At 46.1% G+C, this 25385-nt stretch overlaps 1 protein-coding gene across 1 annotated transcript in view; it reads left to right on the top strand.

The window, feature by feature from the left end:
- Positions 1-25334, top strand: part of LOC115327374 (polycomb complex protein BMI-1) — a 31603-nt gene extending 6269 nt beyond the window's left edge. Inside the window, exons 3-10 of the mRNA XM_029988390.3 lie at positions 2986-3082; positions 6950-7005; positions 11766-11813; positions 12303-12414; positions 20474-20531; positions 22671-22772; positions 23459-23539; positions 24193-25334. Of these exons, the coding sequence (XP_029844250.2) occupies positions 2986-3082; positions 6950-7005; positions 11766-11813; positions 12303-12414; positions 20474-20531; positions 22671-22772; positions 23459-23539; positions 24193-24813 (1175 nt within the window). The 3' untranslated portion in view covers positions 24814-25334. The remainder of the gene's footprint in view (positions 1-2985; positions 3083-6949; positions 7006-11765; positions 11814-12302; positions 12415-20473; positions 20532-22670; positions 22773-23458; positions 23540-24192) is intronic.
- Positions 25335-25385: the final 51 nt, after the last annotated feature.

The following is a 25385-nucleotide window of genomic DNA, read 5'->3' as shown; positions in this document are numbered from 1 at the left end:
CATCCCTTGATATCGCTGCACATTGTTTGATGTTTTAGATGAGGGTGAACACAACGGAAGTATCGCCCTCACAAAAAGTGCTTCCATTTTGCATGCGAATGCAAAGCTGAAGTGACCATATTCCTCAGGCCCCAAAATTGGACGTTATTTCATATACACCATGCAGATTTCCAGTGATATAAGCGCTGTGCCCATTGCACCAAACTGTGCCATGTTGCAAGCCTGCAGCATGCATGCTAAAATACCATTTTAGCAAAGAAATGTGCCACCCAAAATAACCTTAAAGGAGCAATGCAACAATTTTTGTACTTTGTGCAAATACCGCTTCAAACGGATCCCCAACGTTAATGACCTGTGAAACACGCGTTCGTTTTTCACCCCACGGAATAGAAGTCCCAGAAACAAATTAAAGAAAAACGAGCAGCGTTCACCCCCTCAACTCGCGGCCAGAACAAGCGGCCACGTGACCTGGAGCCGATTATATGCCGCCAATGTTGATCATAGCCACGCGCTGGGGTTGGCAAAGCACAAGACACGCGCTGAGTTCCAGACATTGTTATGGCTCGGCTATTGTCGTCGTTGCAGCGATTGGCGGCGGGCGACTACCCGAGTGCTTCTCGAGCTAGTAATTATCACGAGCAAAAATCGAGTGCCCACGCAGGGCTCGGGTCCAATCTATGAACCGCATTCAAATATCGTCACTTGGGTGTTCTGCGATCCCCACGTTACGTCATCAAATTTTGCAAAGGAGAGATTGAACGAAAATAATTGCTTTTGTCCTTGAAATTTCACCCCAACAAAGGAGTTTCTTGGCCAGTGGCGTTGCGTGCGAGTATCCTTGAGTCCCACTAGTGCCAGTAAGCTCATGTATAGTGAAAACCATTCCAACTGAATATCGTTGCACAGCTCCTTTAAAAAAAATAATATGTTTTTTGTAAAGGAACGTGCGGCACGGCTGTAACCTTGAATGGAAATACTTCACTTTGGCTTAGTCTAAAAGTAAACCGATTGGTCAACTCAAGCCAGTAGCATGTGCGGATGTTGAGGACGTTTCCGAAAAACTTACGCCCCGCAGCTCGTGTCTAGCTTCACCGCTTTGCACCGGAGCATGCGGGTCAAGCTTCACCACTTTGCATCAGCATGCCAGGAGGAGCGGCTGATGCGGGAGAGTATTTGCATTATCTCTATGGTCTCGAAAATTATGCTTACTAGTAGTATGGGTTGGGCAGCAGTTAACAAAATAAAAAAAATAATAATAATAATAATACCTACATTCTAATGTGATTATCAACCATGGGTCGTTTGACAAGTCACTGCACTGAACTCTGGCTCCATTTAGCTCCAGTGCTGCTAATATGCTGCAGAGCAATGTGAGATGGTGGTTTCAAAGCATATGCAAGTTTATGCACTTTTTGTGGGTGGTGGTTCTTGGAGTGGTCCTATAAACCAGTGGAATACATTTTTATCAATCTGCGTTTAACGGAATATACAAGTTTTTGCTAAAATTTTATGGGAGTTATGTTGGATTGAGAGGGGCAGATGTGTCACCTGAACTGAAATGTTGCTTTTGACCCTTGCGAAAACTTTTTTTATCCATCTGAAGAGCGGATATTTCAACCATTTTTTTTTTCTCTTAATACCTAAGCCTTTTCTGTAAATTAAGTATCCTCATTGCAAAAAATAATATGTTTTGATATAAAAATATGAACCTTCAGTCATCATCAAAGATGTGCTTTCTATGAGCTTTAGTATTTCATTTTCAAGTGACGTGCAACACGCATGTTGGCACTTGCTCCAAAAGCATGGGGTGCTGCTCCAAACCAACATTTTGCTTATTACAAGACCTGCTAGAAAGGCCAAATGCCACTTACATCACTGCATTTCTTTTCCTTGTAGTTTGCACACTGTTTGACATACACGTGTAATACATTTGGCCAGAATATTCCTTTTGTATTAATGTCTTCATTTTTCTAGATACTGCATCCATAATGCTGTTTATGTGTCTTGTGCAAATTAACCTTCAGCATCACTTTAAGTGTGGTCTCTTGTAGCTGTGTCTTCTCTGACGTCCATAGCTTGTCCATTGACCAGAGAAAGCACTTTCTCTACCGATGCATCCTTTTCTTTAACCACGTCTTTTATATATTTGGGGGAGCCGAAGCGGGACTAAACACCGTCCCACAAGCACGCCGGTTGGGAGAGTGAGATCACGGCTGCAAAATGTGGCCTTGGTCCCGCTGTCCCCCTAGGGGTTCTAGTTTACGCGGCGGGACCGGTACATTGCCACCTGCTGTGATTGGTCAGCGGTGCGGACCAGGCCAATCACAGCAAGCGGTGGTGTGCATTTATCTATCTCGCAATGTCTCGCAGCCTTCTGGATGTTTTTTTGTGTTTGTTTTCTGTTTAGGTTTAGAAGATTGAGTTATTTGCAGTCTCACTTTGTGTATGGGAACTTAAAAGGGCGTCAGCTTCAGTATAGGAAGAGGAATTGTGCACAGATGTATGAAGGCTCGACTCTATGGAGTGAAGATGTGCCCCGAATAACCAGCAAACTTTTTTTGGCAGCATCTTTGCTTTCTGTGGAGTGCAACCAGGGGCACATTCATGGGTCAGGCTCGGGGCGTGGGCAGTGCAAACTTGACTGGGAGGGAGCGGGGCAGGGCTTGCAGGGAGACCTGACGTCGCAGACGTATGGGACTTCCATCTGTCATTTTGCCATTTCACCATGAACTAAACATATCTTCCTAAAAAAAAAAAGAAGTGTTCGTGCATGTTGTTTCTTTTATAAAAAAAACAAGAGATAGCACCTAAAGGGGAAGAACGGGTTTCCCTTCCCCCTTTAAAGTCGCCCTTGAGTGCAACAGCCATTGTTGTGGCTGTTGCACTCAAGGGCAAGCGAAATTGGTCGCTTTTCCTCGGCCGATTTCCTTTATGGAGCTTTTACTCCACTCCACAGTGCCACAAGTAATGAACGTCGCTTCTCAGTCTGCAGGACGTGCATAGTGCGGTACCTGTGGGTGCACAAGATGTGTCCCGTGTGCGACGTCCAGGTGCACAAGACCAGGCCCCTGCTCAACATTCGGTGGGTGCCTTTCTGCTTCCGAAGACTTCATTGATGAAGGGAGTTGTTTGGGGCCACACCTTCTAGGGGTGTCGTCCAGAACATTTTGCAACATGATTGGTACTGGGATTAAAAGGGATTGTGTGTTGGTTTTGAGATATTCTTTTAATATGTGCATTTTGAGGTGTGCCATGAGAGCATATTGATACTTTCAACTAAAACTAATCAAACTAATACTAATCAGTCAAAATTTAAAGTAAGATGGGTTTCTTTTTGTTTGTTTATGAGCCAGAGGCTACAGATTCTCCAGCTATTACACTCACAAAATGTGTTTATTTACATTGAATCAAAAGTGTGCATCTAATTTTTTCAACTAACATCTAACAAAAAAAAGTTAAAGGCCTGGCAAAACGTGACTATGAAGACCTTAAAGCCATTTTGGCCCAGATTGGTGGCCTTATCGGTGAGCCGATAGCGCCGCCGATGTTGAAGTGTTTCATTGTGTGCCAACCATACCTCGGCAAACCTCACTCATGAGGGCCCTCACTCACCCTCACTCACCCTCATCTTCAGAGATGAGGTGAGGGTGAGTGAGTTTCTGAACCAGGAAAATTCATGAGTGTGAGGGTGAGTGAGGGCCGTGAGGGCGGTGAGGGTCATGAGTGCGTGGGGGCGGTGAGTGGCGTGAGGGCCATGAGTGCGTGAGTGGTGTGAGGGCGGTTAGTGCGTGAGGGGTGTGAGGGCCACGAGTGCGTGAGGGCAGTGAGTGGCATGAGAGGCGTGAGGGCGGTGAGTGCATGAGGTGTGTGAGGGCCGTGAGGGCGGTGAGTGCGTGAGGCCCCCTTCAGATCGAGCATCTTTCTCAGCAATTTTGGTGTTAATGGCGGGTTGTTCTCTAGCTTTCCCTAGATTGACACGAATTGCTGAGATCGGGTCCGGCTCGAAATAAGCAAGCAACTCGGAGCAATTCGAATACGTTTGAAGCGGCTGCATCCAATCAGGGACGCAAAATTTTCACGTGATACCTCGTGCCAGTGATGATGACACCGAATGACTTGGTTCTGGTTTGAAATCGATCGTTTTTTTTTAAAATAAACTGTTGCAGAAAGGTGCATTAGTATTCTTAACGAGGTTTAAATGCATAAAAACACGTTTATAACGCGTAATTCTGTCTAAACAGTGCAAGAAAAATAAAATTTTATGATCACGATGGCAAATTGCAGCAATTGGTTGCTGCGTGTGATCGCGGGCGGCCCGTGTTGCTGGTGTTGCGACGTAAAGTTTCTGGGCGAAATTGCCCCATCTGAAGCTGGCCTGAGTGGCGTGAGGGCCATGAGTGCGTGAGGGGTGTGAGGGCCGCATGGGCGGTGAGTGGCGTGAGGACGGTGAGTGGCGTGAGGGCCGTGAGGGCCGTGAGTGGCGTGAGGGCCTTGAGGGCGGTGAGTGGCGTGAGGGCTATGAGTGCGTGAGGGCCGTGAGGGCGGTGAGGGCCGTGAGGGTGGTGAGTGGCGTGAGGGCCGTGAGTGTCGTGAGGGCCATGAGTCAGTGAGGAGCATGAGGGCCAAGAGGGCCGTGAGGGCGGTGAGTGAGGGCCGTGAGGTTCAGTGAGGGTGAGTGAAGGGCTGAAGGTGAGTGTGACTGTGAGGATGAGGGTGAGTGAGCGGCTGAAGGTGAGTGTAGCTGTGAGGGTGAGTGAGGGGCTTAGGTGAGTGTGGCTGTGAGGGTGAGGGTGAGTGAGGGCGACCTGAAATGTCGACCTCTGGTGCCAACACGTATTGCGGGGAAAGTAACATCATCATCCAGTTTGTATCCTGCCGTAAACGCGATGTTGTATTTATGAAGGCAAGAAAAAAAAAAGTCTTATCACATCCGCTGATCTTGGCTTGTCACCGGCTGTACCAGTCTTTGTGAATGAGCCTTTATGCCCAGCGCTCAAACGTTTGCTTGGGCAAGCTATCGGCAAAAAGCATGAACTTTACTGGAAATTTGTGTGGGTTACAAATGGAAAGATCTTCGCCAAAAAGACTGACAGTGCCCCAAGCATTCAAAATGTGACTGACAATGACCTTGCCAAACTTTGCTAGGAACTGATGTAAGCTGGGTACTATCACACTACATGGCTAGGCGGTATCACGACTTTATTTTGCCATCAGATGTAATAGAATGTTTAGAAACTAAAAACAGTCTAGCAGCCTTTCATCTCAATGCGCGCTCTCTCATTTCATTTCATTTCACCATTCTAAAAAAATACCCGAAAACATGTATAACAGGTTTTGTTCTTCACTGAAACATGGTATCATGAGATGTATGTTTTTAAAGGGTATAACAATTTTATTTAAAATCGGGATGAGAAACGCGGGAGAGGTGTTTCTATTTATGTTCGGCAAGACATCCGCTGTGGAATTCTGGAAACGTACGCTGAAATGACTAAAGACTTTGAAATATTAACAGTGAGAAGTAACAATCTAATTTTCTCGGTAGTATATAGGCCGTTGTCAGCGTGTTTCGATAGGTTTGGTTTGTTTTTGGATAGATATCTCGGCTTTATATTGGTATATAAGTTAACCCTTCTTCTAAGAGATTTCGATGTAAATACATTGCAACACTTGACTCTTTCGTCACAATTGAATAACATTATAAGCTCAAAGGCTTTCATGAATGTTATCCAATCTCCCACTAGAATAATAATTTCCTCCTCAAGCGCCCTCGATCTTTCTATTACAAATGTGCCTTACTGCTGTGCGAAGGGCTGCAAAGACCTTCGCTGGATGCTGGCACTGGGCGCCGTTTTTGAGGGCGCTGTTTATGCTCCGTTCCCTTTTAAGCAAAGAATGCAGCCAACGCCACATGCGCGGGAGCTCGAGGCCGCTGCTATGAAGCGTTCTTCCTCAGAACAATGCACGTCAGGAGCGCGTGCTAGCCCGCACTCCTGGCTGACAGTGTTTGTATGCACGTTGCAAATGAACTGGAAGCTCGCTATCAGCTGGCGCTCAGCAGTCGCGCACACAGCTGTGGCCGCCGGTGAATGCGACATAGGCCATGTTCCAAAATTTACTCGATCGTACTCCAGGGTAAGGGTCTTGTACCTTGGCGTTCTAATACCTACCCGCGTCCAGTGTTTTTCAATCTGCGCTGTCTCGTGATATGATCCGCCAAAGTAACTCGGATTCATTTTGTAAGATTGGGAACACAGCCTTAGTTGTGACACGGCCCCTACTCTCGTCAAGCTTCAAACTGTTTGCCGCTTGGGGCGGGTTGCGGATCTACCAACGAAACGTCATGCGCAGGCCTTGTCTTCTAGGTGGTATTGGCCCACTAGTTTGGTAAAAATGCTATCATCATCACACAGGGGTACAACATCGGTTTTGCTCGTAAATAGAAAAATTCATTTTGTAACAAAAATATTGGGCAAAAAAATGTTTTTTTTTTTTTTTTTCAGTTATGTTTTTTTTTTTTTTTTTTTTAGTCTTGCCTGTTTTATTTAGGTAGAAAAAGAAAAAATCTTTTTCTAGGTTTAATGTTTCTTTTAGTCAATCCATACATAAGGCTAAGAGTCAAAACACATTCGAGGCTTTTCGAAAAAGCAAAGACGAGGTGTGGCCATGAGCATATGATTCAGAGTCGTGTGCGTGCAGTTTTGTTTCTCGGCAACACAAACCTGTTGGAAGTTGGCGGAAGATTGTCTGCTCTTTTTATTATATGTGTGTTGAACAAATCTGCTTTTTCTGTGGTGGGACTAGCGTTTCTTGAAAGAAATCAAATTGGGTGGCCTATTTTTCTGGACAATCTTCGTACACTTGTTGCACACAACGTTGCTGTGGGCTTTTGGTTTTGCAGTTTTGCCTTATGGCATTCCCTTTTTTTTCTCACTTCTTTATGCTGTTGCAGGTCGGACCAAACCCTGCAGGACATTGTCTACAAGCTGGTGCCAGGACTGTTCAAAAGTAAGTTTATCAATGCCATTTTTTCTCCCAACGTTAGTCATTAATGGCAAAGCTGGAAAAGGGTGGTGAATCTTTGTGCTGCTTAAAGGGTGTCCAAACAGGACACTACAAAACCCGCGACTCCGGCAAATCGTGCCGCGCTCTGCCGCGATCCGCTTCCGGCCGTCGGAGGGAAATTTCTCTCCGTCAATTCTTCCCGGGGGGAAACTTCCCTCCGTTGAATCTCCTCCTCGCTTCCTCCACGGCGGCCTTGCTCTGCTCATCACGTGGGTCCGGAGAGCCACTCACACGCTCTGTTGGCTGTCAATCAATTGCTCAAGGCCTCCGCTCACAATACGGAACCGCATCGGACGCCATCACGACGAAAGCGAATCTCGACAAAGAAAGCAGATCCGAGGCGGGCGAAACGCACCCTTCGACGCAGGAATGTCCCAAATCCACCCAAAGCCGGACCTCCTTGGCCTTCGAGCCGAGGTGACGGCGGTACGCGAGGGCGTTGGCGAGGTGAGCCAGACGCAGGTGGCGTGTGACGTCAATCTGAAGAGGAGAGCAGTCGTGATCGTAAAAATTTTCACGACTCCTGCAAACATTTCCACGACTCCGACAGACCGTAAAAATAGAAGCGTCCGCTTCAATTTTCACGATTTGTCGGAGTCGCGGGTTTTGTAGTGTCCTGTTTGGACACCCCTTTAGAATGTCCATGTAGTGCCCAGGGATTATTTGCTTTTGTCATTCTGGCTTCGTTCTGGAGAACCCCTGTTCTAAAAGATTCGCTTGGCACCGAATGTGTGCTGCAACTGGGGAGATTGTGCCTATTTTAAAAGGTATTGTGGCCAAGGACCCTGAATGAATGAAAGCCAGTACTTTGCGATGCAAGAATTTTTAAAGATTGTTGGTGCATTGAATCATAGTTGTAAACTCTGGCTATGAACTAAAATATGTATGTAATGTCAAGGGTCACTAATTGTAGTAACTTGCAGGTGCTAACAAAACAAGTTGACTGAGCATAAAAAAGACAGTTTCATTTGGGTAGCCCTGTGAAGTTCTCTTTTTAATCGGGTCATTCCTGGAGCCAAGTTTCTGACTAAGACATACGATCCAAATGTGCAGACGACTAAACCCATAGTATACCATATTTTCCGGGCTATAGTCCGCGGACTATACATGTTTAAAAGTTGAAATTTCTGGCTGTGCGGACTATCTACGTGTGCGGACTATACAGGAATTATGTTTTTCAAGATCGTTTATTGTGACGAGACGTGACGAATTTTGTTGTATGTTAATGATGATTTATGCACATTATAGGCTTTATTGTGAGCTAAAAAGCAGACTTTTGTAAACGTGTGCCATCTATGAGAAGATTTTCGTGTCGACTAAGCACCAGGTGCGGACTATACACCGGGTGCGGACTATAGTCGGGAAAATACGGTACATGAAAAATTTAAATAGTTGAACTCCTCAAAAACAGATTGTCAGTGGTGGACAAAACTCAAGCTCTTGATTACTGTTCTAGTGCGCTGCCAGCTGAGCTATGCTGAGCTATCCTTTAGAAGTTTCTACACCGCTTTTATATGCAACACAGTGGTGGGTAACCAGTCGATGCTGAGCGGAAGGAAGATGCTTCAGTGCGGTGTACTATGCACCACTGATGAGTTGTATGCCTATTCATCTGCATAATTCGGATGATGAATCGCTTGACATAAGTATGGATCAAGCTGAAAGTTATTATTTATTCACAATTAGTCACGTGCAAATAGTGGATTTTGAGTTTGATGTGAATTCAAAGTGAATTGTGGCTTTGGTTGAATAATTTCACATTGAATATTGAATAGTTTCTCCGAGCCTTTTACTAGTGTTGCACCATGCTTAAACGAAAACCCAGCTGAACTTGTGAACTGTTACCTCAGAAAGTTTGATGTAAACGATAGATTTGACGTAAAATTAAACCTATAAAGATGCCCAGCTGTGCCTAAATGAGTATAGTATTTACCAATCTCGCTATATAAAAAAATCCTGTTTTTAATCTTGAATTCGAAAAAAGAAAAAAAATCACGAATGATGAATGCAGGTTGTCAGCGAATCTCTGCTTGACAACCTAGCATAACAGCCACTCGACAGGGTATTTATGCTCGCCAAGGTTTTGATCTGTACACGACATATGAGAGCCCAGCTACCAAGAACACAATTTGTGGCTCGAAATTCGTTTTCTTTCCGCCCGAAAACCGCCGATCGAGAACTGGCCGGTTCGAGTTGCACTCACTCTTCTTTGTGGTCACATGCTGTTTTCTGTGGTTTAGACATAACCACCAAAGATATTCAAAGTTGTGGGTCATCGAAGGCACACACTCAATACTGGAAATGGACAAAAAATATGATACCCATTTTTTTGTGGCTTCTAAAAACCTGCACAGCCACGTGACTTCCGGTATCTTTCTCCTCTGTATTTCTTCTTCCTCCCCAGTTCGGTTTCGAGCAGTCTCATTTTTTTACTTTAATAAAAAATATGCGACACTGTGGTAAGATATTTATTGGGTAGTCTTCCGACACCATTGTAGAGCGCCCGGCAAAAAATTAAAAAAACATTTTTGGGGGGTGTCAATGTTTTCTTAAAGAGCCTCAAAAAGAAAAAAAAAATGTTTTGATGTGAAAGCATTAACTGTCCCATGGAGCAAACTGATGTCATCAGCTGCCGCACCAAATGGCAAATAAACTCCCCTCTCCCAATAGAGTGAAGTGAAGCCGCGATGTCAATGACCAAGCTTTGAAGCCATGTAGAAAGCCGAGCCAAACGGCAAATAAATTCCGCACTCCAAGTGAAGCCGAAATCTGATGGCTGGCGCGCTTCATAGTTTCAAGGAACATGGCTCCCATAGGCTGAGGCACGTCAGTTTCAAGGAGAGCCACCCCATGGCGCTACGTGCCCGCACCACAGCGCACTGGGAAAAGGAAGCATGTGACAGAGGGAGCCCGCTCGAGCACACTCCAAAGCATGGCGCGGCCACTTCACGAGAATGTGTGCAAAAACGACATTCATGCTTTTGCATTCACAGCTCGTAAGAAGTGCTTAGGTGTACTTCGAGCCTTTTTTTTTTTTATACAGTCTGGTGGGGACACCCAAGTTAAAATATTAATTTTATGTGAAAAAAAATTTTTTAGAGCAATCTTGATGGCGCGACACACGATTTAGTTTGTGGTCACCTCCTTTCCACTAGTTTCCTCTCGGCATTTTGGGCGTGTGGAGGAGAGGTGGACCGGCTTTGGCATCAGGCAGAGGTGGAAAAAGCGAATGACCATCTCGTTGAGGCCGAAAGAGTGAATGACCATTCCATGACATCGGGGACTTTGTGCGCAGGACTTCAAATAAATCTCTCGCCGTCAATATTGCTCTAAAATTATATTTTTTTTCCCGTAAAATTGATTTTTGGATTTTTGTCTCCCAATCAGACTGTTTAAAAAAAAAAAAAAATTACTTTTCAGGGGCCTTTTAAAGGGACTTCAATCGTCAAAATCCTTATTAAAACATTAAAAAATATATTCTCATTTTTGTATGCGAAGCTGGGTGCCCCAAGACTGAGTATGCACCTGCTAAGCAAGCTCGTGCAGCAGCTAATTCCCGTTTGTTGTGCAGCATCCCGGAGCTTTATTTCTCTGGTTATAATAAGCTCTCTTTATCTCGGTCCATTGAAAAACTTGTCACAAGTAACTGCCATATTCACAACGCCGCACCCCGAAGCTGCGCCGGCCGAATGAATGCACCCCACTTATCAGCTGCTCCTCACTTTCCCACATTGTGCAAGCTGTTGAAAGGAGAAGCGCACCTCCAAGCGCGTGTATGGTGAAGCGCGTGCATGGCCGCAATTGTGATAAACAGAACTCTGGCTTTATTATAGCTACTTTACCGTGAAAATTTACAAAAGTAGGACAGTTGTTATTATAAAAGCCTGTGTTATATGCTGCATGTCATCAGTTGTCCTGTGTATTGAAAAAAATCAAAATTTTTTTACGGATCCCAGACGCAACGAATTTCGGATATAACAAACACATTTCCGATTCGCTTTGACTTCGTTATATAACCAGGTTCGACTGTATCAACATTCACTCTATAAATAAAGGGAAGAACATAAAAGACAAGGACGGACAAGACTTTTCCCAACTGGCAGCGTACTAGCATGCTCAAACAAGAATCGCCAAAGGAGACTAAATATGTGCAAAGATGGGTGCTGAATATGTTGGTTGACCGGAACTTTGCCCTGCGAAAATGGCGACAGCGGGAGACGGCCAGGGGAGGGTCGTACACATGTGCAGAAGCTTACTGGAAAAAGGTCCATGACAATATTCATACTTTTCGAAGTCTTGATGGTGGTGGGTTACCCCATCGGGTGCTCTTCTCACTGAGCACTGGCGCAATGTGGAGAAGCAACACCCACGGAGCCGCTTTTGCAGGTGTTACTTCTTTGCAGTGCACCCGTGCTTGGAAAGGAGAACGCTCAACGGGGCTAACCTGCACCGATCAAAACTTCTATAAATACAAATATCGCAGCTCATCCAGCAGCGAATATAAAATAGTGTATTATTTTAAACTATTATTCTAAATTTCCAATATTTGCACAACACTATTCATATTTAAAATTGGGTGTTTGTAATCTCTTGAACTTCCTTACCCTAATGATTCACATTTAGTTCTGTGCAAGCTCTTCATGAATCGCTTCTGAAATTACTGCAGCTCGGAAATTTCTTAACGCTTCCATTACTTGTGACAGATGAGATGCGCAGGAGAAGAGAGTTCTACTCTAGGTTGCCTGAATCTGGTGAGTGTTGCTCTTTTTTTTTGTATTTAGCTTTGCTACTGTTCTTCTGTGCATTAACTAAATCTTCTACAGAATGGCACAAAAAAAAAAAAGGTTTCTTTTTAACTCTGCGACTAATGCCTACACATTTGCAAAGATGATGTGCGGTGAGCAGGCATGTGCAGAATGCATGCAAAGACATCTATTGTATATTGGTTCGTTGAACCTTTAGGCCGTTTACGTGTGCAGTGTGTGCTTGTTTTGGAGTCGAGTTTTCTGCAGTTGTACTTTCAAACGATAATGCACGAAGGAGACTATGTCACGGTTGAAGATGTGCTCTTAATCTAAGCTGCACCAACCTGGCTTAATGTCCAGACCCGCTTACTTTTCCAATTGTCACAAAACTTTATTGAAATAGTCGGGGAAAACCTGAGGAAGTGGGGGAATTTGAGAAGCAATTTGGTATACGCGCCACCATCCCTCGAACTACTCTGTCCTCCTCCCTTGCAGCCCGTACAGCCCTCCCGGCCTCCAGCGAGGAGCGGGGGGATGTCCGGGGAGTGGAGCGGCTCATCTTCGCCCCAGAGGACCGCATCAGTGTCTCCCTCGAGTACAGCGCACGGTGAGAGACTTCATTGCGCAAGCAGTCTAACGGCGGCCCCTTGAATTCGTCGTAAAGGCTAATTCGCTCGCTTGTGTCTGTGTGTGATCGACGCGTCGCAACCGCCTGTGGCCGCTTACGATGGGAGTGAAGCGCCTCGACATTTCTGCATATGTGTTACGAGTAGTGTCGGGTGCGTCATTGCGCGAGGCCCGTGCCTCGTGCGGCTCTTGGAGGCCAGTGGCGGTGGAGCAGCGAAGTGAGCGGCCCCCGGAAGGCAAATGGCGGCGGAGCATGCGCTCGAGGCGCGTGTCCCGCCCGTCGTTCGAGAATGGTTGTCGGTGCTTGTGAGGAATGTGAAGTGTGAATTTTATTGAGGGACTTTAGAAGGGGAGTACGCACCGGCATCGTCTTGTCGGGTGGCCCTGAAACCTTTCAAGTCCGCACAATACCGGGCCGACGGTTCTGCAGTATTTGCGAGATCAAATCTACCTGCTATCTACGAGAAATGGTCATTGACGGTGTCAGAATTAATTAAAGCACGGTTTTTGAAAGCTGGCTGTGGAATTCAGGGTCTCGAGGAATGAATCTAGTACTGGATATGGAAAGACTGAGCGGTGTGGATAATGTTAGCTATTAAAAGAATATTCTAGAATGTTGAATATAAATCCTTCGTAAAAAAAGAAAAAAAAAACAAAAAAACCTTGTAAAACAGGGTATTTTGGATATGATTATGACTGACGGTTCTGTTGCAGGGCTGCTCTAATTTGTGGCACTCATCTCTCACTTGTAGCTTTTTAGAGCAAGAACTTTAGTGGGAACCTCCCCGGGGACTTGCATGGTCGTCCTTAGTGAGAACTCCCGCTGACGTCATTGGCTACATCACCAATCGCACAATTGCTTTCAGCCCCCGCCGAGTTTAAACAAATAAAGTGTAAAACACACTTGCGCATCCCGTAAGGTGGAACACAGAGACATTTGAGATGTTCTGTCTGAGCCGCCAAGGGGTCAGAATAAGTTGTTGGCTTAGTTGGTTGAACATCACAAAATGTTAACACAAAATAAAAAGGACAAGGGAGGACAGGACAGGACAAGTGCTTCTTTCAACTGACGTTTTAATGAAAAGATAAAAAAGAGAAAAGGACAAAGTTAAATTTATATAAAAAAGAATGGAAAAAAGAAAAGGATTTAGAAGGAGGGCTGAGATCAAATAAAAAAAGCTAATAAGATTAAAAAAAATATTAATGTAAATTTATTTTTTAAACAATTTAAAAACAAAAGGTCTAGAAAATAAGGAGTTATTGTGTAGCTCCTTGAGTGCCCACTTCACTGACGGCACACTTATGCCGGGTTTGCTTCTTGCTGCAATGGCCTGGGCCTCGTAAATTTCGCTAGATCTTTTTGTCGTGGAACCGCCTCAGAATTTCTTCGCTAGCGAACAAAGGGGTGCACACACAGTCCCTCACATGTGAGGCTAGGTGACCTGACGGCCAAGATTTTGGAGAAAGTTCATGCTCTGTACCTGATGTTGATGCATCGTCTGGTCTAGCCCACTTAAACTTTTCCACGTGAGATTGGTATCTTATGCACAACACCGCAATCAAAGTTTATGTACTTCTGGGCATGTCTCACGCTGCATTTGTCCGCCCTGTTGCGCTGTCAGTCTGTTTTGGGCCAGAGCCTTGTTAGCTTGTCTGAAGCAGATAGCACTACCCAGACATCATACTTGGATGCGACTTTCTTGTAGCTGTGTGAGATGCGATGCATGTATGGGACAATCGCAGGTCGATGTCGCTCCTCTCCACTCTCTCTTAGTTGGTTAGATTTTATCAAGTACTCAGCTGCATCTGATAGTAGGGAAGCTGGAAGCTTTGAGCCGTAATGCTTGCACATCAAAGCTCTCCGCTGCTGAATAAGATTACCTTGTGCTACTGACTGAAACATCTCATGCAAATCACACTACTGACATCAACATGATCAAAAACATGGTCATAGACAAAGCGGAAGGGCTCTAGTTCATGCACGAGGCTCCAACAAAGAGCACATTCCAATTTTTAGGCCTTCAGCTCACTTTCAAAAGTAACCATCTACGGTACAATTTTTTTCCCGAGAAATTGACGCATATTTAGGGGGTGCGTTCATTACGTGGGGTAAAAGCTTTCCATTTGCGCACTTCGTGCTAATGTCGTATTAGGTGCCTATATGACACGGCAAGGTACTGTGGCACGTCTCGACTGATAGAGGTGCACCCACGGCTGGTCTGGGGCGCACCACAGTAGCCATGCTTTATAAATTTCAATCCTTTTTAGGGCACTTCCGGCATGCCTTTGATGAAGGAAAAGCGTCCTACGAAGCTCACTCAGCATGGAGAGCAGTGCAACCTAACCACTTTCATGCAGCTCTTGAGGAGTAGGGAAGGGTACTGAGGGGAGGGTATATTCCTCCTCCTCCCTCGTGATCATGCCTGCTAGTCCTCCTCTCCTCCTCCTCCACCCCCTCCCTCTCCTTCACCGCCTCCTCGTCCTTCAAGCTCCTCCCCTCACCTCCGCCTCTCTCCTCCCCTTCCTCCTCCACCTTCGTACTGCTTTCCTCCTTGCCGCTCAAGCCGGAAACGGTCGCCTAAGAGCTGTGCTCTGAAATATAGAGTCAGAACAAATATTTTGGCAGGTTGACATTTTATTGATAGGGGAAAAACCGTGGTGTATATTGGAAACTGCGTTGCATATCCAGCCAAGGTTTACGCTAATAACGTACAAAACAGACATACGCACTTGTTATACCAGTGTACCTTAAAGTTTGCTCCGCGAGTTTCCAATTTACGTCCTGGATGAAAACCCCATTATTAATTCAACTAAAACGCCATGATCAGCCGCCGTGGTACGATGTTCAGCAGCCCCTCCAGTGTAGCAGTCAACCAGGACATGAAGGAAAAAGCATGTAGTTAAGCAGTGGGCAAATTTTCCCAGGGTTTATGCTTGACACCCATGCTTAGACAGTTAGAAGTTAAAATGCTGCCTACCTTATTTTTGTCTGCTGTGCGTGAGCAGCAAAACGTTTTCACTTCTAAGCTTACAAGGGTTTCAAGGTGACGTGATCACCAGACTAAAACTGGGATGGTTTTTGTCGTCCTAGTAGATGGGCACTCGGCGGGGTATAATACCAAAAAGCACTTATAATAAGTGAAACAAGCGTGAAAAAAGACACTTTAGAGAAGCTACAGGCAGGCACACCATCTTAAACTTGATAAGGGACTTGCCCCAAACATGGTATTGTGATTTGTTTAGATCTGACGCAAGATGAAGTCCAATAGTTGATGATGGAACAGGGTCATAAAAGTCGTCACATGCTTGGAACACACCTACAATAAATGTACCGAAGCCGGTCTGAAATGTGTTAATGACGTTTACAACGTTTTCGTCGGACGTCTTAACAATGCTGTCGGCCATGTTAAATTCGAATGAAAAATGTTCAAGCTCTAGATACTTAGACTGTGTAGGTCCAGTAGCAAAGGAAGGAAGAGGCCCCGAGCTATGACATTCCCTAAATTCCAAATGCGCTCCACGGAAGAGGGGGGGAGGGAACGGAGGGGAGGGTATGCCCCTCCTCCTCATCCGTACTCAGGTTGCATGCAACTGCAGCTCAGGTTGCATGATGCGGGTCCCGGTGACGTCATCAGTGGCAATGACTTCAACGGGGGGTCACGGGACCTCGGGGGGTGACCCCCCCCCCCCCCAAAGTCACGTGACACCCCCCCCCAAGGTCATGTGACCCCCTCCCCCCGAGGTCACGTGACCCCCCGGGAGCATATTCGACAATGAGGGGAGGAGAAAAAAGAAGTTGCATGCAACTCAGGTTGCATGCAACCTGAGTTGCATGCAACCTGAGTTGCATGCAACCTGAGTTGCATGCAACACACGGTCACGCTGACGCGGCTCAGGCTGGAAACGGGCCCCTAAGAGCTGCGCTCTAAAACGACACCGACCTGCGATCGTCCCATACATGCATCGCATCTCACACAGCTTGAAGAGAGTCGCATTCAAGTACGATGTCCAGGAGGTGCTATCGGCCCCAGACAAGCTAACAAGGCTATGCCCCAAAATAAACTGGCAGCGCAACAGAGTGGGCAAACGCAGCATGAGACATGCCCACAAGTACGTAAACAGTGACTGTGGTGCTGTGTATGAGATACCGTTCCGATGTGGAAAAGTTTGCGGGCCAGACCGGATGATGCATCAACGTCAGGCTTGGGGAGCATGAACTTTCTCTGAAATCCTTGCCGTCAGGTCACGCAGCTTTAGGTATAGGGGACTGTGGGTGTGCCCGTTGTTCAGTAGCGCAGGAATTCTGAGGCAGTTCCACGACAAAATAACTAGATAAATTTACGAAGTCCAGGCCATCGCAGGCCATCGCAGCAAGAAGCAAACCCTTCATAAGCGTGCTATCAGGGAACCTGGCACTCCAGGAGCTACGATACCTCCCTTTTTCCTAAACTTTGCTTTCTTCTCGACCTTTTGTTTTCACTTTTTTTAAATAATTTTACCTTTATATTTTTTATCTTCATTTTTAATTAACTTTAAATTTCTTTCTCGTCCACCTTCCCTTTCTTTTTTTTTTTTTCATTTTCTTTTTTGTATAAATTTATCTTCATCCTTTTCTTCCTTTATGTTTTCATTAAAACATCAGTTGAAAGTAGCGCTTGTCCTGTCCTGTCCTCCCTTGTCTTTTGTGCTAATATTTTACAAGCTGTCGTTTTGGAGGTGATGGACCTGAACGGTAAAGGAGCGAGCGCCACCATAGAGCCAGCATTGTTTCGGATTAAACCGAATATCACGCCGAACGTCAAGTCCATAGCGTTTTGGAACCAATGAGGTTGTATTAAGTAGAAAGCATTTCAGTTGCGTGCTTAAGAGGGGAGTGTGTTTTCTTACCTCACTTTGGTACAAGTAGCCACATGTGCTAAACGAAAAGTGACCAATAAACGGAGGCAAGCAACAGGACGAAGTGCACTCTCAAATGAAGGTTAATTGAAACAACACACTATTATTACTCTTTCTGTACGTTTGTTTAGAAAATAAGACTCAATCTGTCAGGTGTATTGACGGGACACTAACACATTTGCTTTCACTTTGCTTTTTGATACGAAATTTACCGTAAAATTCGAAGGCAGTTTTATCTGCCTATCTCCCGAGAATTGTTGTTTGTGCTAATTCTGGGTCGCATGGGCACCTATCCCAGTGCACTGCCAGATTGCCCGGTATGGACTGTGTTGTTGACAATGCATGTTATCTTGCTACCATGCATGACAATGCACGTTTTGGCATGAGCCGAAAATGGCCCGCGTCAATGTGGAGGGCGAACGACGGCGCGAAATCGCGAAGGGTCCCACTAGCAGCTATCGCTATAAAGTTTCCGTCCGACGATTCGAATTAGCGACCTAAGGACAATGGCAGTTCTTTCCTCTACAGTCGATAGCTCTACCAACTGAGCTATCAGTGGGGCAAATTTTTACGAATTAAAGGCAGTATCCATTTCTTTCTACCTTCCATAATGCTTTGGCATCTCCCGAGCCTCAAGCGCACAGCCAGAGCAAGGCAAAAGGCACGTGCCAGAAAGGGGGCGTACGAAAGAGACGCCATTCTCACTTTGACGGTGGCACAACCATCCGTGCAGACAAACTTGCACGCCGTATGGTTAGACCTCAGAAAGTTAGTAGCGGGTCTGAAGAAAGCAACTTTCAGTTACGGCCTGCCGAGGAGGCTCTTCGTCGACGGAGTACGGATCCGGCAGGGGAGTGAAATCAAGGGGGGAAGTGAAAGTGGCGCAAAGATCCTCCAATTCATGCCGGGGAGATTGCAGAAACGACAATGACATCCCAATGATAACGAATTGGGCGAGTACCGAGCTGCTGTCATTGTGACATACGAATGCACTTGGATTTTTTAACTTTAGCTTTGTTTGGGTAAGAGATTCTTGGTGACATGTCGACCTTTCTTTTTTCCTCCAAGATTGTTTGGGTTGCGTGTTTTATCCAGTTTAGTGGCGGTACTATGGACACGATCCGGTGTAAAAAGGGGTTAAAATTTAAGTATATTGAGAACATCTCTTGGGACAATTAAAAAATAGCGAGTTTTTATCAGTATTGAACCTTGATTTAACGAAGTCACCGGGACCCGCTAATTATATCATTAAATCGGAAAATTCGTAAAATGGGGTTTCATTAAATCGAGGCTCAACCCTAACAGCTTTTCAACTCTTGGAAGAATATGTTAGGTATAATGGCACGAACACAGCATTTTCTTGTCCTCTCCATGCTAAGGTTTTATGTTGAAACACTGGCAATAAGCAGGAAAAAAAAGTGGAGGAAAGTCCAACAGCTCTTTTGGCATTTTTCTGGTGCATTCCGGGCACAATGATGGTTGTATCTCTTTAGCAGATAAGTTCTTGGTTCAACGAGAAAGGATGGTTTGCTTAAGCTTTTGTTCGATGCTTCACTCCTAGGTGGTTCACGAGCACACACTTATTAAGGAATATTCACTTGAAGGATGCTTTTTGGTGAGAGATGTGCATAATGTCAGTGATCGGTGGAACCAGCGGTATTCCCTTCCTGACTCAAGCAGTCATACGAATGGTGGGGAGCCGAGAGGGATGGCAGTATTATCGGACGCTTTTAGCAGTCGCACTCTTTACAACGGGGCTCGGTACACGCTGACGAGAGTAGGAAAATGCAGGCATGCATGAAGCAGCGATACGAGATTATGGCAGCGGCGCTGTTAGATGCAGAGGACGACAAACTGCTTGCTGCTAAAAGAAGATGCTTCTTGAATGGGTGGATGCTACACAAAGGACGTGGAATCAAAATGCAGCTGTATGAGGAGCAGCTTGAGGACGGCATCAATGAATATCGAGGATTCCTTTGGGTGCCCCGGACCAACGTTCTTAGATCTAGTAACGTTGCCTCGGACGACATGAGCGACGGTGCAAGCGTTATGCGATCCCGATGCCGCCGCGGGCATCTTGCTCCGCAAAATCTGTAAAGTTGCCGGACACGCAAACCGAATATACCGCCAGTTGCAAAGAGATCCCACGCCAGGGCGGTGTTATGAATGGCCCCCGGACCATTTTCACACTGTCTACATCTGGCCGTTTGTTTTCGTCGAGCGCCTCCCGCGGGTTCAAGGTCATCTGACTCAGCGAGCCTGGCGCAAGCATCGCTTCGGAAGCACGCCTGCCCCGCGGACGCACCAGACGGGCGCCGTGATATAGCCAGACTTTGCCGTGTACACACGTCTGGATATCGCATCCGAAGAGGGAAAACAACATCTCAGGTTTCACACCAGGGCACGATCCGGGGCGATGAAATCATCAGGACGCCTTCATTCAACGCGTAGACACGAAGAGTCGAATGTCGGCACGTCACGTCTCGGCCCCGGACGGTGTTTTGACCAGCTGCGTGAATTCCAATGAGCCGGTGTTTTGGTGAGACTCGGCGCCGTCTAGACCGACGGTGAAGTGTTTACGGCGGCTCAGTGTGCGTAATAGTGGAATGTGGGGCGGTGTTTGAACTAGACACCTTTCTGTGATTGGCTGACTATCCGCCGATGTAGGGGTCCCTACCAAGGGACCTGGGGAGAACCAAGTGCTTAAAATGAACGAACTTTGACAAGCAAATATCTTCTCTGGTTTTGAACCAACTGTACATCATGTAAATAAACAGTGTACTTTTCGAGAGAGATCGCGGCTCATCGTTGTTCCCGCTGAGCTCCAGCCCAGTGCCTGGCTCGAGTCGCCCCTCCACCGCCACGGACCCCGCTCGGTCAAAACGGCGGTGAGCATTTGTGCAGCCCGAGGAAACACTATTCACACTCCTGGGATGTGTACGTTAGCGCAGCTCCGTGCAAAAGTGTGGTGTTATTATCACGTGATGCACATCCTGGGCAGCAAAGGGGGGGGATTTAATGCCTTGTGTGAATACCCCTTTATCAACAATGGTGTCTGTCACTTTCTTTGCAGGCTTTGCTTCTGATGATCCAGTTCTAGGTGTTTAGACAGTTCACGAGTGCATATACTTGTCACTTTGCAGGGATGTCCTCCCCATCCGGCCGCTCCTTGTGGGTCCCACCGAGGTTACCGAGGAGAGTGTAAGTTTACTTTGCGACCCGTTGCTTATGATCAGATTGAAACCACACAATGAAGTTCTCACGAGGGGAAGGTGGCTTTTCGTAATAGTGCTGCGGACGAGAGAGCTCGTAAATATAATGAGGTCAACCAGTGAACACCTTAGAGAGGTAAAGACTGGAACGAACAAGGTATATTTTTCATTTCTAGATGGTTGCATGCTTCATGCAACGAGAAACTGAGGGAGAGGAGGAGATGAGAACATGGTGGGGACGTTAGAACGCCGAGCTCTGGTTGGAATGCTTAGTGGGTAGATGCAAAGCTTTTAGTGCCTTTGTCTCCGCTGCGCTCGTCAAACGCGATAGAATGCTAAACGCTGGCATCCTGGGTTTGACTCATGTTCAAATGTATTGAGTGCAATGAAGACAAAGGCTGCTCGCTTTAGGTCTACCCAATAATCATAGGAACCAAAGCTCGGCGTTCTGACGTCCCCATGCGCGCTTGTCTACCCCTCTCTTTTAGTTTCTTGGCGCATACCTGGGTCAACTCCGCTTCCTAATTTTAGTGTGGTGTTAAGTTATGCAAGCAGGCATACAAACTGCAGAGAGTTCAACGCAGGTTCGCTAAAGAATGCAAATGGCACTGTTTCTTTACAAAGATCATCTGATACATTATATTTACCCACATAAAGTTGCACACTTTTTTTCCTCTGAAAAATGAGGCCATATAAAAAGGGTTTGACAATTATAGGAGAGGGGGAGGAAAGAGGTGAGGATTCCAGTGTTAGAATAGAGGGCATCGTTAAACATCAATATTGTTTGTTTGTTTGTTTATTTTTGACACAATTGTCAGGGAGGTTGGGACAAAAGGCGAAAACGAATCACCTGACTAGGTCCCAACACCCGTTACAGCACTCAGCAGCAGGGCACAGGAAATGAATCAAAAACAGCATAAATCAAAAATAAAACAATATCTGAGAAGATAAAAATACGAGAAACAAAAATGTGCAATCTATTTTGATGTGAACTATACTAGGAATACACACTAGGCACATTGAAGTATACCGTAAGGTATTTTGTGTGGTCTAAGCTAATTCGAATACACAATAATTTCTGTTAAGAAGATCGGATATCTGGTAGGATATTTTTTGTGTACCGTAATTAGGTCTTATTTTAGGTTTTGAAAACTGCTGGTGTCTCAAATTGTAATTTGTTTGCCTGGATAAATATGTTCATCCAGGCAAACATAGTTCTTACTGGATAGTTAGCCTGTTTCCTGATGACTGTGAGTTGCCTGAAAATTAACAATCTCTTCAACATCTCTTCTCCAGCCTGATGTTAACCATATTTTCGAGCACTATAGCTTGTGGTGCATCTAGCTAGTATGCTGACAAGTGCAACATCACTTCCCGTTGAATTTTGGGATAATGCATCTCTTGAACCCGAGTCTCTGTACAAGTGTCTGCATGTTCATGCAACTGATAACATCTCGGGGAGAAACTCCCATAGATTGCATTGTTAGCGAGATAATTTCATGTTCGGCTCTCATGTCACATTCTGACATCCTGTCTCAAAGCTCGGCGTTCATGTGTTTTTTTTTTTTTGTTGTTTTTGTTCCAATTTTGTGAATGGTAAAGGCATGAGATGGACTGTGTGGTGAAGGTTTTGTTTGCACCAGTGTGTGTTACAAAAAGCTGTTCAAACGTAAAATAAAAAATAAAAAAATAAAGTTGCAGGAGAACGTTTAAGGTTTACTTTTAAGAGTGGAACGCGATAGGTAAATATAAACCCCCGCTTGTTCTCAAGCCGTGTCTGCGTGGCCTGGTCGGTAGCGTGTCTGGCTCGCAACTGTAGGGTCCGATCCCGCTCCGCCTAAAATTCTTGAATTTTGGGCGGATTTTCCCGTCTCGCCGACGCTGACTTTTGTGCGACACAAGCTCCTTCAAGCTATCGCTTTAAAAAGCAAACAAATAAATAGAAAAGTAAACAAGATGCAGATACAAAGTCTATGGACGTGACTTGGATGTGGATATAGAAACCACTAGACATGTTCCACACGAGCATGTTATTCTGGCAGTGCCATAGTCCGTCACAGTGAAGCGTGAATAATTACTGCCGGCGGATGGGGTGATTGTGCTGACCTGCCGCCTCAATCGAATGCAGCCCCCGAGCAGTCGTCGTTACCTGTGCTGTCCCGGTGGCTTCACGGTGGGCCATCTCAAGAAGTTTCTGAGGGCCAAGTTTGGACTGGCAAGGGCCCACGAGGTATGGTGGTCCATCCTTCTAGACTCTCCCATTGCTTGATGTCATAGTATGTGCATCAGTTGTTCTAGATTGTTCCGTGGTTTGATGTCAGAGCACATGCATCAGTTGCTCTACACTCCTTTGGTTTGACATCATGGCATGTGCGTCAGTTGTTCTAGACTCCTATGGTTTGACATCATAGCACGTGCGTTAGTTGTTCTAGACTGTCCCATGGTTTGATGTCATAACACGTGCATCAGTTTGACTCTCCCATGGTTTGATGTCATAGCATGTGCATGAGTTGTCCTAGACTCTCCCACGGTTTGATGTCATACCATGTGCGTGAGTTGTCCTAGACTTTCCCATGGTGTATGTGCAGTGGCATTTCCGAGAAAACTATGCACCCCCGGAGTAGTCTCAGTTCCATATGGAAGTTGCAGCGACTCTTCTCAGTCTGTTATGAGTGTGTAAATATCAATTTCTATGCGCATTGTGTCCAACACAAAGTCAAGTGGGCCACTCTTCAACATTATTGATAGCTTGAGGCACCTCAGTGACTTTTTCTGGACTGAAAATGCTGCTAGAATAAGTAGGAAAGATCTGGTAAAGCTAGGGAGTTTAAAGGTACAATTTTAACAGGCATCCATGATCAACGGAACTTTTTCTTAATGAGCTTGCATTAAATTTGGCCTACTTGCCTTCTTCAGGTGGACGTGATGTATGTGCACGACCATCTGCTCGAAGAGTACTCCCTGATGGACTTGGCATACATCTACTCTTGGAGGAGGGTGAGTCTGCACTTTCTTTCAGGATTAACCCTTCGAGGGTCGCTGCTATACTGTGGTGCTGACTATACATTTGAAAGTTCCCGCCTTAGTGCAAAACAGCGCACACCCCGGGGGGTGCTGCCATCTGTTGTCTGTGGAGAACTATAGTTCTTGTATTCATGCTGTGTTTAGACTTGTTGGGGTAACTTATGGTTCCATACATGTGAGATGGTCGCTTTGCATGTCGGCTGCTCTGGTGTAGTGGCAGTCAGAGCGCTGGCTCCTCCGGTTCAGACATCCAATGCTTCACGGAATTGAATTCAGAAATTAAGAGCTCATTATCTGGTGAAGAAGCTCTGTAAAGTATCTCAGGTTCAAAGTCTGAGACCGCCGGAATGTCAAGGAAGCAGATTCACCTAAGTGGATAGAAGAAAGGCAAATACTTTTTCCCTCAATATTTTCATTCAATGTTTCTCAATTTCGACAGCTTCAAGGCGCTATGTGCTCTCATTCAATAATTTAAAAAAACAAAACCCTGCGTTCACCGATTTTTCGTATTATTCATTTTAAAAAAAGCCTAAGCACTGGGGTCTGTCTTCAAGGAAAAGAACTCAACTGCGGAATGGTTAAGGGTAATGAGCCACGCTTTGACAAATGTTCCCTCTGCTCCGCAGAACGCGCCGATGCGGCTGCGATACCGGTTCCCCGACCTGCACACCTCTTTGTCCACCGAGTCCCGGGACAAAGAGCTGGTTCCCACAGCACCCAATGATGGAAAGACTATCGTCATCGCCGCACCGAGCAGCGCCCCCTGTCCGCAGACAACTGAAACTCCGCAGCCTCCAAGCCCGCGACCAAACTCCAAGCCCGCGGCGTTCCAGTACAGCACGCCGAACAAACCCGGTGCAAAAACCCCGACACCACCGCCGCAACTCCCCAAGGCAGCCGTGCCCCACCCAGCAGCGGCGGCGACGACGCCACCCGCCCGAAAAAACGGAGTGGTCGCTTCGAACGGCGTGCACCCTAACTTGAGGCACATCTTGCCGGCGTCAGCAACAGGCGTGCATGCCAACTTGAGGCACATCTTGCCGGCGCCAGCAAAGACTCCGACGACGAATGGCGTAGGCGGTTTCACGCCGAAGGCGACAGATAAAAACAACCGCGTCACCGCCACGGTGCCGGGTGGCATAGCGGCGTTGTCGGTGGCGCCAGCGGAGCGACGCCAGGACGAATCACCCGCTGCCAAAAGACCGCACTTGGACTCTCGGCAGTGCAACGAGGCCGTGGCCTCGTGACACCGGCTGAAACGGGGGTGTACATAACGGGGTGGGAAACGTGTACAAAGGGGATTTCTGCGCCAAGCGTGGTGTTGCCGCGGCATCCGAGGGAAGTTCCATTGTCATTTAAGTTATTATTGGTTGCAATGCTACTACGGTGCGTAGCGACTTTCCGGCCAGACAGCCGGCCCTAGGTGAGAGAGAGTTTAATTTAAGTGTAGTACCGAGTCACCGTGTGTGCCAACACCGGAAAGAGTTTGGTGCGGCCATTTCGTGGCGAAGGTACGTTTTGAAAAGGGCGGCTTTGTCGCAAGACCTTAACCCCCCCTGTCAGATTTGTGACAAGTGAGGAGCCTTAACCTCTATTTTTCTACCCAGCATGGCAAGATTGCAAAAAGAAAGCGGAAGTTGCACTATATTTTCGTAGCGTGCTACATCACCTGTATAGCGACTTGTGTACAGCTACAAGTGAATAAAATCTTCGATGCTGTATGGCACTATCACACTTTCAAAACCAAATATACTTTTCTTCTCCGTTCCTCTTTTGTACATTGAATTCTTGGTTTGCTAGATTCCACGAACTGCATAGT

The sequence above is a fragment of the Ixodes scapularis genome, unplaced genomic scaffold, assembly GCF_016920785.2.
Source record: "Ixodes scapularis isolate PalLabHiFi unplaced genomic scaffold, ASM1692078v2 PGA_scaffold5__190_contigs__length_132052651, whole genome shotgun sequence".
NCBI lineage: Eukaryota > Metazoa > Arthropoda > Arachnida > Ixodida > Ixodidae > Ixodes > Ixodes scapularis.
Note: the sequence above shows the minus strand (reverse complement) of the source record. Positions and strands in the feature narration are given on the sequence as shown.